Source organism: Pelophylax lessonae, assembly GCF_965119305.1.
Source record: "Pelophylax lessonae genome assembly, chromosome: 1".
Taxonomy (NCBI): Eukaryota; Metazoa; Chordata; class Amphibia; order Anura; family Ranidae; genus Pelophylax; species Pelophylax lessonae.
The window spans coordinates 721,463,678-721,484,701 of NC_138768.1; the positions used below are offsets into that span (position 1 = coordinate 721,463,678).

Sequence of the window (21,024 nt, forward strand, 5' to 3'; positions counted from 1 at the left end):
GCCTCTGCCCTTTTTTGAATATCGGTATCACGTTAGCTTTCCTCCAATCCCCTTGTACATTTCCTGTCATAATAATGTCAGCAAAGATCAAGAACAGTGGTCTAGATATAGTCTTACTAAGTTATTTGAGTACTCTCGGATGTACGCCATCCAGGCCTGGTGATTTATTTGTGTTAATTTTATCCAGCCTTTCCCTGATTTCACCCTCTGTTAGCTATAGCGCAAAGTCCTGTGTATTACTACTAACCATACAGTCATGGTCAGTGTACCCCTCCTTTTCCTGTGTAAAGACTGAGGAGAAAAAAGCGTTCAGCACGGTTGCTTTTTCAGTGTCCTCTGTAACCATACTCCCATCATCGTTTATTACATTATGTGTGCAATATGCTCTGCCCTAGTTTTTTTGCTGTTGATATATTTAAAGAATTTCTTTGGGTTATTTTTACTATCCTCCGCTATTTGTCTTTCAAAGTTGATTTTAGCCATTTTGATTTCATATTTACTTTTCTTATTTGCCTCCTTGTATTGCTCGAAAGCCGATACTGTGCCCTCTGTTTTATATTTCTTGAAGGCCATTTTTTACCCCTAATAGGTTTTTTAACATTACGGTTTAGCCAGCCAGGTTTGGCTTTGTGTCTTCTAAATTTATTTCCCATAGGAATGCACTACGAGATGCATTTGTTTAATATGTTCCTAAAGCATTCCCATTTTTACTCTGTGGTCAGTGTTCCTAAGGTTTGGTCCCAGTTTACCCTTTCCATCACTGAGCACAATTTGGGAAAGTTTGCCCTTCTGAAGTTTAGGGTTCTTATGTTTCCCTCTTGCCTCGTTGTATTGTTATTTACGCTAAATGTGATCATCCTGTGATCGCTAGAGCCCAGGTTGTCCTGGACTCCTACCTCCGAGATTAGGTCTGGGTCATTAGTGATCAATAGATCCAGCACTGCATTTTCTCTAGTAGGAGAATCCACTAACTGAGACATGTAGTTGTCCTGTAAGGTTTTCATGAAGAGACGGGCCTTCTGTGAGTGTGTAGTCCCCTCTTCCCAGTCAATGTCGGGATAATTGAAGTCCCCCAATATGATGACTGATCCTAGTTTTGCCACTTTACCCAACAGTGATATCAATTCCAGCTCTACCTCCTCCCTTTGGTTGGGTGGGCTATAGCAAACCCCCACAATTACTTTTCCCTTTCCTTCTTCCCTATGGAGTTTTACCCACACGGATTCTAACTCCATACTCATCCCTTCCATAATATCACTCCTCTCTATCACCCTTACATTATTCTTGACATAGAGACATACTCCTCCCCCTCTTTTTCCTACCCTGTCCTTCTGGTACACAGAATACCCTTGGATATTGGCCAGCCAGTCATGTGAGGGGTCGAACCAAGTTTCCGTTATTCCCACAAGGTCTATGTCCTCCTCATGTACTAACATTTCCAACTCATCCATTTTATTAGCTAGGCTCCTGGCATTTGCATATACCCCTCTTAGTTTTGTGGAAGTTAATAGTGAATGGTGATTATTTTTATTCCTGTTTGGTCTGAGGTTTTCCCGCACAGACCCCCCAATTGACGTTATGAAACTACTGTCGCTGCTGACTCTAATACTGCCTTCTTTCCTTTGCTCCCTCCTGACTGACTCTACTTCTGAGCCCTCCCCCGTCTCCTAGTTTAAAAGCCCCTCCAACTTGGTGGCCATCTTTTTTCCCAAAAGAGCTGTACCATCCCCCATTAAGGTGCAGCCCATCCTTACTAAAGAGCTGGTAGCCGACTGAGAAGTCAGCCCAGTTCTCCAGAAACCTGAACCCCTCCTTCCTACACCAGTTCCTCAGCCACTTGTTAAGTTCCCTAATCTCCTCCTGCCTCTCTGGTGTGGCTCGAGGTACCGGCAGTATTTCAGAGAAAACCACCTTAGAGGTCCTATTCCTCAATCTATTCCCTAAGTCCCTGAAATCGTTCTTTAGGATCCTCCACCTTCCTCTTACTTGGTCATTAGTGCCCACATGCACCATGACCGCTGGGTCATCCCCAGCCCGCCCAATAATCTGTCTACCCAATCCGCGATGTGCCGAACTCGAGCGCCCGGTAAACAACATACTGTCCGGCTACCGCGATTGTTTCGACGGATTGCCCTCTCTGTCCTCTTGATAATTGTGTCCCCCACTACCACAACCTGCCAAACATTTCCTGAGTCTCTGCCCCCCTCCTTCCTGGAGCCGTCACCCCCTGGCAGCTGGGGCAGGGCGCCTGCTCCAGCACTGCCACCCCTGAGCTGATATCCCCATCAACATGCAAGTTGGCAAATTAGTTAGGCTGTACCAACTCAGGACTGGCCTCCCTAGCGCTCTTCCCTCTACCTCTCCTAACGGTCACCCAACTGCCTACCACTAATGCCTGCATCTCCTCTACTCCTCCCTCCTCTATGCCGGCCCCTGCCAGCGCCTGATGGGTAATGTCCAAGCTCCTTTCCAGGTTGTTGATGCTACGCAGTGTTGCCACTTTGTTCTCCAGATCCAGGATCTGGGCTTACAGAGAAACAAGGCACACACATCATTGCACAGCAGTATTCGCCCTTGATTGGTTCATCAAGGAACGCATACATGCAGCAAGAAGTGCACTGAGTGTCATCCCCAATCCTGTCGGACATTTTTACCCTCTACTCTATGGGGATAATTAGTAACGACCTGCTATTCCTTACCTTCTCTACCTCTATCTCCCCTGGTACTAACCCTAAGGTACTCACCAGTCGCTAAGATACTCACCGGTCGCTAAGATAATTACCAGTCCTCCCAGGTACTCAGTCGCAGAGCACGGTCAGTCACAGTCAGTCGCAGAGCACAGTCAGTCGCAGAGCACAGTCAGTGGCAGTCAGTCGCAGAGCACAGTCAGTCGCAGAGCACAGTCAGTCGCATTCAGTCGCAGAGCACGGTCAGTCACAAAGCACACTCAGTCGCAGAGCATGGTCAGTCGCAGTCAGTCACAGAGCACAGTCAGTCACAGAGCACAGTCAGTCACAGAGCACAGTCAGTCTCAGTCAGTCGCAGAGTACAGTCAGTCGCAGAGCACAGTCAGTCACAGAGCACGGTCAGTGGTAGTCAGTCTATTGCCAAACAATAAGAAACAGACTTTATGAGGGTGGCTTGAGGGCTTGACATCCTCTAGTGGGCCCTGTGCTCACTTCCCAGCACTGTGGAGCTCGATTTGGCATTTGCCATTGAACACCAGAATCGGCAGGTCTGCCACTGGTGACCTGTGCTTTTCACAGATGAGAGCAAGTTCACCCTGAGCACGTGACAGACGTGAAAGGGTCTGGTGAGAGACACGACATAGGGAGTCATCATTCTTGGGGTGGCTGTTTTTGCCCTATATTCCTACCTGCTGGTAAGAAGTAAATCCTGAAGGTGGTGGGATTCATGGTTACATATAGTTACATAGTTTGTGAGGTTGAAAAAAGACATCCGTCCATCCAGTTCAACCTATGATGTGTGTGTTTGCTGTTAACCGTACATTGTATACCCCTGTATGTTGTGGTCTATAAGGTGCCCATCTAATAGTTTTTTGAAACTATCAATGCTCCCTGCTGATACCACTGCTTGTGGAAGAGAATTCCACATCCTTACTGCTCTGACAGTAAAGAACCCCTTTTGTATTTTAAGGTTAAACCGTTTTTCCTCTAGTTTTAGTGAGTGGCCATGTGTCTTATTGTATTCCCGTTCTCTAAAAAGTTTGTTCCTTATGCTAGGGTCGCCAGTACAGTATTTGTACATGGATATCATATCCCCCCCTCAATCGTCTCTTCTCCAGAGAGAATAAGTTCAGTGCTTGTAGTCTTTCCTCATAGCCGATGCCCTCCATTCCCCTAATTATTTTTGTTGCCTTTCTCTGGACTCTCTCCAGTTCCAGCACGTCCTTCCTCAGGACCGGTGCCCAGAACTGGACAGCATACTCCAGATGTGGCCGGACCAGAGTCTTGTAGAGTGGTAGAATAATCTCTTTATTTCTGGAGTGAATCCCTTTTTTTATACATACCAGTATTCTGTTGGCTTTGCTTGCAGTGGCTTGGCATTGCATGCCACTGCCAAGCCTGTTGTCCACCAGAACCCCCAGGTCCTTTTCCATCTTGGATTCACCCAGAGGTTTCCCCCCTAGTGAGTAGCTTGCTTTCGTGTTTCTGACGCCCAAGTGCATTATTTTACATTTCTCAACATTAAACCTCATCTGCCATGTAGTTGCCCACCCCATTATTTTGTTCAGGTCCGCTTGTAAGGTTTCCACATCCTGTATAGAAGATATTGGCATGCTTAGTTTAGTATCATCCGCAAATACGGAGATTGTACTAGATATCCCCTCCTCTAGATAATTTATGAATAAATTAAACAGGATTGGTCCCAGGACAGAACCTTGGGGGACCCCACTTTCCACACCCGCCCAATCCGAGTACTCCCCATTAATCACCACCCTCTGGACTCTCCCCTGGAGACAGTTTTCTATCCAGGTACTCACCTTATGGTCCATACCTACATTCCTTAGTTTGTACAGTAAGCGTTTGTGGGGGCCTTTGCAAAGTCCAGATACACCACATTCACAGGCTTACCTTTATCTAGGTGGCAGCTCACTTCATCGAAGAAGGTTAATAGATTGGTTTGGCAAGAACGATTTTTCATGAATCCATGCTGATTACTACTAATAATACAGTTTTCATTACTAACGTCTTGTATATAGTCTCTTAATATCCCCTCCAAAATCTTGCAGACTACTGATGTTAGGCTGACCGGCCTATAATTACCCAGGATATATCTCGGCCCTTTTTTAAAGAGGTTGTAAACTCTGATTTTTTTTTTTTTGCACCCTGCAGGAGAAAGACATAATGAGCTAGAATGCATCGCATACTAGCTCATTATGCAATACTTACCTTAGAACGAGCCCCCGCCGCACCGCTCACTCACCTACATGACGGGCGACATGTCCAATCGCCCGTCTTCCAGGATCGCGGCATCCGGCCATCTGATTGGCCGGAGCTGCGGTGACGTCACTCCTGCGCACGTGCGCGAGAGCCGACAGTCACGGCACGGGACTCTGAAGGAACGGCACGAGCGGCAGTTCCTTCAGAGCGCATGCGCCAGTGACGTCACTGGCTGCATGAAAGGTAAATATCTCCTAAACGGTACATGTTTAGGAGATATTTACAGTACCTATAGGTAAGCCTTATCATAGGCTTACCTATAGGTACAAGTTGTAGAGGAGGGTTTACTTCCTCTTTAAATATTGGTACCACGTTGGCTTTTTTCCAATCAGCTGGCACCATACCCGTCAGTAGACTATCCTTAAAGATCAAGAATAATGGTCTGGCAATCACCTGGCTGAGCTCTTTAAGAACCCTCGGGTGCAAGCCATCCAGTCCTGGTGATTTATTTATGTTAAGTTTCTCTAGTTTAGTTCTAAGTCTATCTTCTGTTAGCCATGGGGGTACTTCCTGAGGTGTATTATTTAGTTTAGCATTAGAAGCTGGGTTAGTGTAGCCCCCAGATTATTTTGTGAAGACTGAAGAGAAGAAATTATTTAACACTTTTGCCTTTTCCCTGTCCTCTGTTGCCAAATTTCCTTCGTCGTCTTTTATGGGGCCAATGTGTTCTGGCCTCGCTTTCTTACGTTTTATATACTTAAAGAATTTATTGGGGTTATTTTTACTCTCTTCCGCTATTTGTCTCTCGTGTTCTATTTTAGACGCCCTGATTTCGCCTTTACATTTCTTATTACACTCTTTGTAATGTTTGAATTCTGCCAACGACCCCTCAGCCTTGTATTTTTTGAAGGCCTTTTCTTTAGTATTAATATGTTTATGTTTAGCCACCCAGGGTTTAGTTTTGCTCTTTAAAATATTTTTCCCTTTGGAATGCACTGGCCCACCCCTTTGTTTAGTATGCTCTTGAAGCACTCCCATTTTTCCTCCATGTTCTTTGTTCCAAGGGTTCTATCCCATATGATATTTTCTAGCAGAGAGCGAAGTTTTGGGAAATTGGCTCTTTTGAAATTCAGTGTCCTTATATTACCCTTGTGTTTTCTATTACTATAATTAATACTGAAACGTATTGACCTATGGTCACTGTTTCCTAAGTTGCCCCGTATTTCTATATCAGTAAGCAGGTCTGAATTGTTGGTAATCAGTAGGTCAAGTACCACATTGTTTCTTGTCGGTGCGTTCACCATCTTACCCATGAAATTGTCCTGCAAAACATTTAGGAACTGCTGAGCCTTGGCTGAATGCGCGGTTCCTTCTGCCCAGTCTATATCTGAAAAATTAAAGTCCCCCATTATAATGACATTTCCCATCCTTGCTGCCAATCCTATCTGTAAAAGGAGGTCCGCCTCCCCCTCCTCCCTCTGGTTGGGGGGCCTATAACATACGCCCAATATTACCCTCCCTATAGTGCCTTCCCCTTTCACGTTTCACAATATAGAAACTAGACACGTGGTTGTTTGGAACACTCACCTTTATTTCATTTATTTCATCACCTGAAGTAGTCCACGTTTTTGTTAATTTACTATTTTAGAGTTTTTGGACTTTCAACTTTTGAGACACCACTCACTGGACTTTTTGCACACCCCTTTGGGGGTTTTGCACATTTATATTTCTTCATTGTCAGTGGAATATTAGAGACATACATTTTTTGTTTAATTGTGTCATCAGTATATATGGTTTTTATCACACCCCAATGGGATATTTCATGGTCAAACTAATGTTATATCGTTTGTGGGAAACATCACTGTCACAATATTTGTTATATTGTACTATTAGCATTATATGTTGTCATATTTCTGGTCTTTATCACATCGGAGTGACACAATTGTTATTTAGCGCACCAGACTATTTTATTCCATCAGAGAGATAGCAAAAATATTAGCTGTGGCCAAATCAACTGTTTGGAACATCCTTAAAAAGAAAGAACGCACCGGTGAGCTCAGCAACACCAAAAGATCCAAAAGACTATAGAAAACAACTGTGGTGGATGACCGAAGAATTCTTTCCATTGTGAAGAAAACACCCTTCGCAACAGTGTGCCAGATCAAGAACACTCTCCAGGAGGTAGGTGTATGTGTGTCAAAGTCAACAATCAAGAGAAGATTTCACCAGAGTGAATACAGAGGGTTCACCACAAGATGTAAACCATTGGTGAGCCTCAAAAACAGGAAGGCCAGATTAGAGTTTGCCAAACAACATCTAAAAAAGCCTTCACAGTTCTGGAACAACATCCTATGGACAGATGAGACCAAGATCAACTTGTACCAGAGTGATGGGAAGAGAAGAGTACGGAGAAGGAAAGGAACTGCTCATGTTTCAAAGCATGGTGGTGGTAGTGTCATGGCGTGGGCATGTATGGCTGCCAATGGAACTCGGTCTCTTGTTTTTTTTGATGATGTGACTGCTGACAAAAGCAGCAGGATGACTTCTGAAGTGTTTCGGACAATATTATCTGCTCATATTCAGCCAAATGCTTCAAAACTCATTGGATGGCTCTTCACAGTGCAGATGGACAATGACCCGAAGCATACTGCGAAAGCAACCAAAGAGTTTTTTTAAGGGAAAGAAGTGGAATGTTATGCAATGGCCAAGTCAATCACCTGACCTGAATCCGATTGAGCATGCATTTCACTTGCTGAAGACAAAACTGAAGGGAAAAGGCACCAAGAGGAACTGAAGCAGGAACTGAAGACAGTTGCAGTGGAGGCCTGGCAGAGCATCACCAGGGATGAAACCCAGCATCCGGTGATGTCTATGCCTTCCAGACTTCAGGCTGTAAATGACTGCAAAGGATTTGCAACCAAGTATTAAAAAGTGAAAGTTTGATTTATGATTGTTAATCTGTCCCATTACTTTTGGTCCCTTAAAAAGTGGGAGGCACATATACAAACTGTTGTAATTCCTACACCATTCCCCTGATTTGGATGTAAATACCCTCAAATTAAAGCTGAAAGTCTGCAGTTAATGCTCATTTTGTTTGTATCATTTCAAATCCATTGTGGTGGTGTAAAGAGCCAAAAAGATTAGAATTGTGTCGATGTCCCAATATTTATGGACCTGACTGTATATATATATATATGTATATATATATATATATATATATATATACTGCTAAAAGAAAATGAAAGGCACTATGCCTCTTACTAAATTCCTTGGACTGCCTACTTTCCGAAAGTGGGTCATTTTACAGTCCTGGCATTTTATGGCATTTTAGGGCAGTTTTCAAATAAACATACCATAATTTGTGGACTTTCACACAGATTAAATAATATACACTGATTTGGGTTACTGTTACCAAAGAAATGTAGCAAAATACAAACCCAATTCCAAAAAAGTTGGGACACTGTACAAATTGTGAGTAAAAAAGGAATGGACTAATTTACAAATCTCATAAACTTATATTTTATTCACAATATAATATAGATAACATATCAAATGTTGAAAGTGAGACAATTTGAAATGTCATGCCAAATATTGGCTCATTTTGGATTTCATGAGAGCTACACATTTCAAAAAAGTTTGGACAGGTAGCAAAAAGAGGCCGTAAAAGTTAAATGTACATATAAGGAACAGCTGGAGGACCAATTTGCAACTTATTAGGTCAATTGGCAACATGATTGGGTATAAAAAGAACCTCTCAGAGTGGCGGTGTCTCTCAGAAGTCAAGATGGGCAGAGGATCACCAATTCCCCCAATGCTGCGGTGAAAAATAGTGGAGCAATATCAGAAAAGGGTTTCTCAGAGAAAAACTGCAAAGAGTTTGAAGTTATCATCATCTACAGTGCACAGGGCAGCCATCAGAAATTGTGGGGCCCCTTACACAGCTTTAGGCCTGGGCCCCCCCAGCCATCCCACCGAATCCACCAACTAGCTATTCCACTGAGTCCTTCACTGCACACACTTTTATTTTAACAATCCTACAACTTAATATATGAAAATGAAAAGTGTATTCCAAGTCATCAGTGCTAACAAGATTTAGCAGTAAGGAATTCTATTTTGCCCAAAAAGACATCCCAATCCAGCAGCTGTACGTACTCAGCCCCCACTCACACCTGTATGCACTCAGCCCCCGCTCACACCTGTACGCACTAAGCCCTCCTCACACCTGTACGCACTCATCCCCCTCACACCTGTACGCACTCATCTCCCTTACACCTGTATGCATTCAGCCCCCCTCACACCTGTACGCACTCAGCCCCCCTCACACCTTTACACACTCAGCCCCCACTCACACCTGTATGCACTCAGCCCCCACTCACACCTGTATGCACTCAGCCCCCCTCACACCTGTACGCACTCAGTCCCCGCTCACACCTGTACGCACTCAGCCCCCGCTCACACCTGTACGCACTCATCCCCCCTCACACCTGTACGCACTCAATCCTCTCACACCTGTACGCACTGAGCCTCCCCTCACACCTGTACACACTCAGCCTCCCCTCACACCTGTACGCCCTCAGCCTCCCCTCACACCTGTACGCACTCAGCCCCCGCTCACACCTGTACGCTCACAGCCCCCTCTCAAACCCGTATGCACTCAGCCCCCGCACATGTGTGTGTGTATATATTGAAAACACACACATGTACATACACAGACATGTACACAAACGCAGACATGTACACATGTGCACGCACACCTGTAAACAACCCCCCTTCACTTGTACAATATCCCTTAGTCGTTCTAGTCCCAGCTCTTCTTTCCACATGTGGCTGAGACACAGAGAGGAGCTGCAGTCCAGGATATAGTACCTGTACTGTGTACAGTGCACACACGAGGAGTGCACATGCAGGAAGTAGCCAGAGGTGGCAGTAAAAAGCCCGATGTGAGCTCAATGACACAGACAGAGCAGCCGTAGCTGCCGACTCTCACTCAGAAAGCCAGCGCAGCCACAGAGCACCTCTGTACCCGCCCCTGCCTTCTCTCATTCTCGCCAGGTACCCGGGGCCATTGAAACGCTCCGGCCCCTTACAAGTGTATGGGCTGTACCCCCCTGATGGCGGCCCTGACAGTGCATAATATCATCCAAAGATTCAGAGAATCTGGAACAATCTCTGTGCGTAAGGGTCAAGGCTGGAAAACCATACTGGATGCCTGTGATCAGCATTACATACAGGAATGCTACTGTAATGGAAATCACAACATGGGCTCAGAAATACTTCCAGAAAACATTGTCAGTGAACACAATCCACCGTGCCATTTGCCGTTGCCGGCTAAAACTCTATAGGTCAAAAAATAAGCCATATCTAAACATGATCCAGAAGCGCAGGTGTTTTCTCTGGGCCAAGGCTCATTTAAAATGGACTGTGGCAAAGTGGAAAACTGTTCTGTGGTCAGAGGAATCAAAATTTGAAGTTCTTTTTGGAAAACTGGGACGCCGTGTCATCCGGACTAAAGAGGACAAGGACAACCCAAGTTGTTATCAGCGCTCAGTTCAGAAGCCTGCATCTCTAATGGTATGGGGTTGCATAAGTGCGTGTGGCATGGGCAGCTTACACATCTGGAAAGGCACCATCAATGCTGAAAGGTATATCCAAGTTCTAGAACAATATATGCTCCCATCCAGACGTCGTCTCTTTCAGGGAAGACCTTGCATTTTCCAACATGACAATGCCAGACCACATACTGCATTAATTACAACATCATGGCTGGGCAGTAGAAGGATCCGGGTACTGAAATGGCCAGCCTGTAGTCCAGATCCTTCACCCATAGAAAACATTTGGCGCATTGTAAAGATAAAGAGGAAGATGCGACAAAGAAGACCTAAGACAGTTGAGCAACTGAAAGCCTGTATTACACAAGAATGGGACAACATTCCTATTCCTAAACTTGAGCAAATTGTCTCCTCAGTCCCCAGACATTTGCAGACTGTTATAAAAAGAAGAGGGGATGCCACACAGTGGTAAACATGGCCTTGTCCCAACTTTTTTGAGATGTGTTGATGCCATGGAATTTAAAATCAACTTATTTTTCCCTTAAAATTATACATTTTCTCAGTTTAAACATTTGATATGTCATCTATGTTGTATTCTGAATAAAATATTGAAATTTGAAACTTCCACATCATTGCATTATGTTTTTTTTTCACAATTTGTACAGTGTCCCAAATTTTTTGGAATTGGGTTTGTATATTTTGGCCTAAATTTATGAAGAAAGTTTGGTATTTGGAAAATGTTATAATCGAAAAACGTTTTTTTTTTTTTTTTTTTTACAATATTTTTTGGTATTTGATTGTTTATATGTAATTTAAAAAAAAAACCCAGTGGTAATTAAATACTTCCATAAAAAAGCTCTATATTTTTTAAAAAAATGATGAAAATGTAATTAGGGTACAGTGTTGCATGACTGAGTAATTGTCATTTAAAGCGTGACAGTGCAACCTGAAAATTGATCTGGGCAGGAAGAGGGTGAAAGGGTCTGGTACCGAAGTGGTTAATAAACTTTGGTTCTGATTATGACAGTGTCTAAAATGTTCTGGCACACTCTTATTATTTTTCCTTTTAGTAATATTCTTAATGTGCTCTTCTACCCCTTTTGCTAAGGTCCTTTTTGTGCATTCAACGTACTGTTGTCCACACCCACATTAAAAAATAAATAAATTACATTGGTACTGTTGCAGGTCAGAAAGTCTGAAATTTTATGTTCCTTTCCTGGAACATTTGACTTGAATTTTTGAATGTTTCTTCTCGTTTGCCTAAAGGCAAAACACTTCCAGCATTTTCAAAAGTCTCTTTTCCTTTCCGAAAATTCATCTGGGGGCTTTTTTCCCAGCATGAAACTCCTCACCAATATATCCTCCAGAATGGGGACCCTTTTGTATATAATCTTGGGTTTACAGGGTAAAATACTCCCAATGATGGGGTTTTTCCTTACTATTGGCAAATATTTTCTATTCATCTTTGTAACCTTATTCCTTTTTATACAGTAGGGGAGTGCACGGATGGGAATTTCTTCATCTTTTTCTTACTTCTCTTATTTTTTCACAGAACCCTCCTATTACAATCAACTGCCTCTTTAAAAGCCAATACTTTTTGGTTTATATTTCTTGTCCAGGAATTTCTGCTATAAAATCCTCAGATTGTTTTAGAAGAAACTTTCCTAATACAATTCTGCCTGTATTGAAGGAATTATGCCTTTCTGCAGAAACAAACCCACTGCAGTCAATCTCTTTGTGGTATATCAACTGGTTTTGACTTTTCTGTATACTATTTTGATGAACCAGAAAATTCACCTCAGCCTTACTATATGTAACAATAAACTCTAAATTCCATTCTGGATTTTACAGCTGGGCTATACATTTCTGTAGAGATTATTCTGTTAATAAGTTAATAAGTCCCAATTAAATAAAAAAATAAATAAAAAATACTCAAAAGCTTATGAGGATTGTATTGTTAATAAAAAAAGAGGGGGAATATATGAATTTTAAAAGTCCCAAAACCCTGGTGTTTTATATTCTCCCCAAAATTCCCTTTTTTTATCCACTGCTTTATATGCTCTAACTTAGAGACTCTCAAAAATATAGAATTAGAACTGCAGTATATAGAGAAGCCTTGGCGTAGGCACTACAGCCTCCACATATATTTGCAAATGTGTGCAACTAAACTCTCTGTTTTAAAAGTGAATTGTTAGACCCTGTCAATTTTTTTATTTTGCAGGCTAGCTGGTAAGTATGCTGGGACATTTTTGTCTGACTGTGATGAAATTTTAGGTATTGGTTTTAATATTAGAAGAAGAGATACTCATTTTATCCTGTTTAGAATTAGATTAATGAATCTGGTCATATAGTAAAAAAGGATTAGAATTGACTCTTTACCCCCTGATAAAGAAGATATCTGGACTCTCAAAACGTGTTGGGTTAAGGTGGGGTTTCTTTCTGCTTTGCCTTTAAGGAGGATGTAAGCTATGAAGTGAGGGTTAAAGAATGCAGGTGACTATGTATTCCTTGGACAAGCAGGCTGGTGCAAGACTGGAGGAAGCAACACTAGAGAAGGGCTGGCAGTTAGGCTTGGTCAGTTGAATACATGTAGCTGGAAAAGTCATCCAGAGAATGATTTGGAACTCTGGAAGCTGGTACAGGGTCAAACACCATTGCTGAGGCTTGGGGCACAGTGAGCTGGGGCTGAACTAATCTAAACAAGCTGAGTGTGGTGTCACGGCCATGGGTCAGGCTTATAGACCAGTAGCTGTAGCAGTAAAGAGTCTCCCACCAACCAGCAGGATAAATGGCAGAAGATGTTAGCTCATCCGTTGCAGTGTCTAAGAACAAACCGCTGTTCACCAGAGTTTGTAATGGTAGAGATCGATTTTGCTGTTTGTTACTACCAGATTGTGGTTCCCCCGGGATGTGAGCAAGCCAGAGTCCAGTAGCACATATAGCATGTAGGGATCAAGCAGATGCCCTGTCAGTAAACAAACCAAAAGGTCGGTAATAAGTGGTTGCAGGTAGGAATCAATTGGAAGCGCAGTCCAAGAACAAGCCAACGGTTGGTAACAAGTGGGGGTGGAGATAAGGATGGCTGCAGGTCTGCAAAGGAATAAGGTATTGACTGGTGAGAGCACAGAAATCTGGCAAACAGGAAATGCAGAGACAAGGCTTAAATCAGAAAGTTCATAGGAGGAGCAAAGAGTTCAAAGGTCACCAGAAACTAGAGACAAGACTAGAAAGTCCAAAGGATCAACAGGGAGCTGTCAAGCATCTTGCATGGCTCAACAAGAAGAGCAACTACAGAACACAGCAAAATTTGTGGGTTCAGGTCCTGATATGTAGTGAATCTTTTGATATTTTGACTGCTGAACTAGTATGTGCTATATGCAGTGTTGGTCATGTAACCTAAAAAAAGTAATTAGTTATAGTTACTAGTTACTTCTCCGAAAAAGTTACTGAGTTAGTGACTGAGTTACATCAGTAAAAAAGTAACTAATTACCAGGGAAAGTAACTATTGCGTAACTTTAAAAAAATAATCAAATATGTCAAATAACTTATATTCCCCTTGTATGCTTGGTATTTGCTTAGCGGTACCTGCGTGGTATTTGCTGAGTAGTACCTGAGTGGTATTTGCTGAGAGTGTCACTGTGGTACCTGCGTGGTACACTGCCGGTGTATAGGATGGGTGGATAGGTGTATTTGGGGGTCAGTGGGTGTATAGGGTGGGTGGGTAGGTGTATATAGGGGTCAGTGGGTGTATAGGGTGGGTAGGTGGTGGTGGTGGCTGTTGGTGGTGTGGTGCACTGTGAGGGTCTGAGTCCTGAGTTCTCCTGACTGTGTGAGTAACCATATTTTTTATTTTTATTTTTGGTACCTGCTGCTGTCTGGAGTGGCTGGCTGCTGGTGGTGGCTGGTGGTGGTGTGGCACACTGGTGGTGGGTGTCTGAGTCCTGTGGTGTGGCACACTGGTGGTGGGTAGGGATGATCGAACGGTTCGGGTCCACCATCGGTTCAGCCCGAACATTGGGTGTTTGAGGTTCGGCCGAATTTAGAACTTTTTGCCCAAAAAGTTTGGAATTCGGCAACCAGAACCGACCAAAATGCAATGCTTCAGGAAATGGGCTTTAAAAGCCCGTGATTAGACCAGAACCATTAGCAAAAGCCAATTGAGGGGGCAGGAGAATGCTAGGAATGTGATTGGAGTGACTAGGGGGTCCCTAGACCAATCATTAGTGAATACGCCCCCCAGTATATAAGATAGCCCCCGCCATATTCCTAGCATTGTTATACTGGACATGGAAGAGAGTGGAAGCAGTTCTGTTAATTTTACTTTAAGGCATTTTTTTTGATGCTAGCGTTTTTTTGGCATTTTTTGGGGTTCTTTTGAGGCAGGCAAAACATCTGAACTTGTGTATAGTGGTATATATACACACATAATTATATGTATATAGACACCTAGCCATATATAGGTGTGATAGTAGCAGAAATATATTACTGTAAATGATTTCATTAGCGCAAGCATATATTTCTGCTACTATCACACCTATATATGTCTAGGTGTGTATATAAATATATGTATGTGTGTATATACACCACTATACACAAGTTCAGATGTTTTGCCTGCCTCAAAAGAACCCCAAAAAAATGCCAAAAAAAAACGCTAGCGTCAAAAAAAAAAAAAAATGCCCAGGTGTGTTTTTTTGGCATTTTTTGGGAGTTTTTGGAGGCAGGCAAAACATCAGAACTTGTGCACAGTACCACTATACACAAGTTCAGATGTTTTTCCTGACTGCAAAGAACCCAAAAAAATGCCTGCTATTAAACCGGCAAGGTGTGAAAACCGAGAAGAGAAGCCAACCCCCTGAGCTGAAAGTGTTCTAATACAAACAATCTTTTTTTTTTATGGTTCTGGACATGCTACAGAGCTGAAACTTCACATGTACACTTTTTAGACCCCCCAGATAAGAAATCCAAAGTAAAAATCAAAAAATCTTTTTTTTTTTTTTTAATTTTTCAATAATTGGCTTTTTTATCAAAAATGACAAATTTTAAGAACTTTTTTTGTGTGATTTTGTGTCTGGGGGGGGTCTAAAAGGTGTACCTGTGAAGTTTCAGCTCTGTAGCATGTCCAGAACCAGAAAAAAAGATCATATAGGTGTAAAAGGAGGGTCCCACATCCCTGTTCTACTGAAAAATTATCTTTTTTTTTTCATGGTTCTGGACATGCTACAGAGCGGAAACTTCACATGTACACTTTTTAGACCCCCCAGATACTAAACCCAAAATCAAAAAATCTCTCTTTTTTTTTCAATAATTGGCTTTTTTATCAAAAATGACAATTTTTAAGAACTTTTTTTTGTGTGCTTAATAGTTAATGGGGCATGACCCAGAACCCTAGGGACTTTTTAGGGGCATTTATTGGGTTTTAGGGCTTAAAAATTGTGTTTTTTGATTACCGAAGTTCGGGTCCCATTGATTTCAATGGGGTTCTGAAATCCGGGCCGAACTTTCGGGAAGTTCGGATGTTCTGGCCGAACCGAACTTTTCAAAAGTTCGATCATCCCTAGTGGTGGGGGTCTGAGTCCTGTGGTATGGCACACTGGTGGTGGGGGTCTGAGTCCTGACTGAGTCCTCCTGTCTTGACTGTCTATGACTGAGGTTTTTTTTTTTGGTACCTGTTGGGCTGCTGCTGCTGCAGTGCTGCCTGGCTGGCTGGTGGTGGTGGCTGGCTGCTGGTGGTGGTGTGTGGACTGCCCAGGCACACTGGGGTCCATCTGGCTCCATCCTCCTCCTCCAGGACTCTCTCTCTCTGGCGGTGGTGGATTGTTGGTTAATTAATGGCCGCCCTCTGCCCCCTGAGTGCCCTCCTCATGGCCCGCCTGGCGCGCTGTACTCCACTTCCGCACTGCCTCTCGCTCATCGACTGAGGCCAATACTGCGGACAGCGCCAGCCTCGGCCATAGCGGAGGAATTACACTACTGCCATCTAGTGGCGGTAGATATAATTGCGGTAACATGGCCGAAGTAATTTCAACGGCGTTACCATGGGGGGACGAGTAATCAGTTAGATTACTCGTTACCCTCTAAAGTAACTGCATTAAGTAATGCCGCTTACTTAAAGCAGTTACTTCCATCACTGGCTATATGACATCAGGGGGGAGATTTACTAAAACTGGTGCACAAAGAATCTGCTGCAGCTATCCAAAGTGACAAAACAGCTTCTAGGTTTTATTGTCAAAGTTTATTTAAACAAGCTGAAGTTCGAAGCTGATTGGATACTATGCACACCTGCAACAGATTCTGCGTGCACCAGTTTTAGTAAATCTCCCTTCATGTTTTGCAGCAAGTTTGCTTACCAGTGAGGTATCTGTGAAGAAGAGAGTAAAATTGAGACTGATTCCATCAAGTAAACTTTGGGCTTGAGATATTTGTACTGTATGCATGCATGACTGAGTGGGTTAGACCTGCTGTCTTTTGCAGGAAGGAGAAAAGGGGAATCAGGGGCTCTGTCTTTTTGTTTCTATTAATATCAATTATACCCAGAAGGTGATGGGAGTTATTCAGCAGCTCTAAATAGGATCTAGCACACTAGTAATTGTACATTAAAGTGTATGTAGAGCCAAAACTTTTTTGTTTAATTTTGGGGGTAAATTGTATTATGATTAGTAAAATCTGTGAGATTTTTATTGTTCTTAGTGTCTCTGCTATAAACAATAATGCTCAAGCCAAAAAAATTGACAGGGCACCTTATCAAAGAGAAAAAAATATCTAATGGCATAAATACCGGCAAAAGTGAAAATTGCCTATAGACATTAAACAAACCTTTTTGGATGGATTGGGGGATGATGAAAAGTTTGTGAGGCAGCTCACAACAGTTCCAAAAAAGTGCCCTCAAGGAAAAAGAGGATTGAGCAGGTTAAAAAACCGTGGTTCCATTCATAGATAGATTTTTCATTAGGTTTGATAATCATCCTTTTGCAATTATGAACACCTCTAGCCATTGAAAGCACTTCTTACTGCCCTCTGCTGGGTCACAAATATCCAAACTGGTGATGCCCAAAGCAAGTCATCGCTTTTATGAATCTGTATAGTCTTAGCCGTTTAATAAATCAATATCTCTGAATTGCTATTCCCTACAACACGCCTTTAAATTGAAAGCGGAGCTATCCAGTACTGTACAAAGTATATTCCTAGTGTAAAAAATCTTGTACAAAGTTTTTTTTTTTAACTGGTATGTGTTTCCTTTTTTCAATTAGATTGTATAACTGGCTTGAAGCAGGATGTGTATTATAAAGGAGGAGACAAAGGTTCTGTGTTTGTCCCAGACGTTGAATATTGTCAGCTAGCATGTACCTTCAGTCCACGTTGTGTTATGTTTTCTTACCTAAATGCAAGCTGGCCTAAAGAAAATGAAAGGTAGAGTGCATCCTCTCTTTCTCTCTTTACGCACAACATCCTTGAACACTGAATGCTTTTCTCAAAATTTATGTAAGAGGTAAGAACTTTTTATGTTCCATTCCAGTAGCTGTGGTCGCAATGCTGGTGTCTATAAAAATTGTAATGTATTGAATAATACAGCTGACCAGCTGAAATATCAATTCAATGATTGACTGGCCTTTTGAACAGAACTGTGTTTTTGATACACAATGAATGAAAAAAAATGAATTACAAACTTCAAATTACAATCTGTTATAAGACACAATACTGTAATACCAATAACGCTGAGTTTCTATTCAATAAAACAGATTTGCATGCCTTTTAAAGGACAGTGCTACACTGTCTCTACCAGAAATATCATTAACTGGAGCAGTTTCAGGATATTCTTTGAAACACTGCAGAACAAAAATATACAGTAAGGCTTTCTATTTTCTTTTTTATATTTAGCATAGTTCATTTTTTACTCTGTTGATGATGCACATACCAGCTCTACAATATTCATAGCTAGTTGTAATTGCTTATTGGTGGAGATTGGGGATAAATGAGTTTTTTTCTCACATATTAACCTTTACACACATAATTAGGTAGCTAGCAATTATGATATTATGTGAAAAAATAGAAAGTGCGCTCAAACTGTGAAAAATATGTGTACATACATAATATACTTCAGTGAAAACACATCATGTACCAGCACACTAAAAATGTACATATATCAGGTGTGCTGAATGCAAGTTATATGTATATGAATCCAATCCTTGGGTATAAACAGATATAACAACGCAGCATATTCTATATATATATATGACCACACAGTGTCAAATTAAATATATATCTCCAGTGTGAATAAAATCCAAAAGAAAGTCCAAATGTGATTAAAAACCAAGCAGTCCTTTTTAGATAAAAGAATAAAAATGAATAAAGTGTAGATTTGCAGGTTCAAGCTTCCCCCACAGCACCTTGTGATGATTAAAGATGCAAAGGTACCCTTACCAATTATGATATTATGATTTGACCCTTATAATATTGGGGCTAAGTTGAAGCTCTGAGGTTTTACCAACATCCAGTTACAAAAACCTCAGATTTGCTGGTAAAATGAATCCACCCTATTAGGATTACATCATTTTACTTGTTTAATTAAGGCAAGGGTTCAAGTTCTATATAGGTTAGGAAATGGTTTTGTTTACCTTTAATTGTGCTTGGATGGTGCTGAATGTTTCTCCCACCCACAGGCCATCAATCTATTGACTTTCAAGTTCGCAGAGATTAATGATTAATATTGTAATTGATGTCCAAGATAATATTTAAGCAGCTGGTATTTTTTTATTTTTTTTTTGTACTAACAAACAAGTTACTGACTCGACTGACTTAGATTCTAAATCTAAATCTCAGATAAATGTATTGTTTTTTTTTAGGATATTTGACAGGTAGTAAAGTAGGGATGAGGGTGTCAGTCAAGATTGCATTAAAATATTAATAATGCAACTTTAAAATATTGGCCAAGTTTGTTTCTATAACAATTCACTTTTCTCTCAGTTACTATGACTTTTTCATACTTCCTCACATAGACTCAGCCTGTTACTTGGAAGACTAGTATAAAAAAAAAAAAAAAACATAAAACAAAAACTGGAGTTATTCTTATAGAGAACAATTGGATTTCTTTTTTCAATTTTTCAAGAGACTTCAACTAGTCCCCTGTTGAAGGTGTACACTTAGATAGGCGAGAAAATTGACAGCTAATTTACCCATCAGTAGCAAACTTCAAATGCATTGTGACAATGATGATGAGATGGTAAAATATTAGAAAAAAAAACAAGTAATCCGTATTAACAAAATGAGTAAAATTCAACAGCAGAGTTCTTCAGAGGTTTTGATTTGGAGGTTGAAAATGACTAAGCACGAGGGGAATTAAATTGTTTGCTCTATGAATTTACTGATTTTACCTTTGCTGGAATTTCACAATGCAAATTTCACAATGCAGATTGCTTAGGCAAAATTTGCTGACATGGTGATCATTGAGTTTGTTATTGAACAAAGTGTCACTAAGCAATGTTTAAAACCCTTCTCATTGACTCCAAGGTAGCCAATATATTTAGTCAAAATGAAAAAATTTTGCTAAAATGTCCATATTTTTCTGCTGAAATTTGGGTAAAGTTTTCAATATTGCTGATCCTTAAAGCGGAGTTCCACTTTTTTTAAGTTTATTAAAATTCAGCAGCTACAAAAAGTGTAACTGCTGACTTTTAATAAACACACACTCACCTGTCCCACGATCCAGCGTTGCAGCTGCCCGAAGCCATGCTCCTCTTGCTTGCCTCTCCCCGGAGCCAGCATCACAAGTATGGGCACCCGGATGTGACAGCTTGCAGCTTCATAGCTGGGTGCGCACTGCGCATGAGTGAGTCGCGCTGTGCCTCCTTAGTGGCAATCCCAGAAAACTGCAGAGAGTGAGAGGAGAATTTCTGCTCGAGTTGCCTAGCTGGCCCGAGTGGAAGTGGGTGCTGGGTACCTGTCAAAACTAGGTACCCACCCCCCCCCAAAAAAAATGACATGCGAAATGTGGCATGTAAGGGGGTGAGGAGTGCTTAGAGCGGAATTTTCACTTTTGGATGGAACTCTGCTTTAATGATGACACATCTCTGGGTGATTATCTGAGGGCGATGCTGCCACTGCTGCTAGGCTAACTAGGCAGCTGCCCAGGGCACACTGCTGCCTAGGGTGCAGCCATGGCCTCTGGTTTCCATACTAGCCTGGCCAGGAAGCACGAGGGGCTGAAGGCTGCCAACCTACACTTGGCTGGGGTGCTGACTGACTCTCTGCTGCTCAGAGAAAGCAGCTGCCATGGCGGATGGTCACCATGGGGGCTGCAGAGGAGGTCAGCAACTCGGTTTGTGTGAGAAGGGCGACACTGAGCCGTCTTCCCAGGAGTCTGAGGACAGCTGAGCAGGCAGAGGAGGAGGAGGCAGCACAGCAGGAGGAAACTCTACCTGCCTGTGCTAAACTACTCCATCAGCTGCGCCTTCCAGCTCTGCCTCCAAACCCTGGCTCCCACTTCTATATTGCAAGCTTCTCCCTCCCTGCAGCATACCAATAACCCCAGGATATTGCTGTCTGTTGCCAAATACACAGTGCCCAGTACCTGAGC

The 21,024-nt window shown here is 42.1% G+C and overlaps 1 protein-coding gene across 1 annotated transcript in view; it reads left to right on the top strand.

Annotated features, from left to right (window-relative positions):
• KLKB1 (kallikrein B1) overlaps positions 1-21,024 on the top strand; it is a gene marked incomplete at its 5' end in the record, with an annotated part of 112,850 nt that overhangs the window by 13,138 nt on the left and 78,688 nt on the right. Inside the window, 2 exon segments of the mRNA XM_082244057.1 lie at positions 17,702-17,861; positions 18,191-18,297. Of these exon segments, the coding sequence (XP_082100183.1) occupies positions 17,702-17,861; positions 18,191-18,297 (267 nt within the window).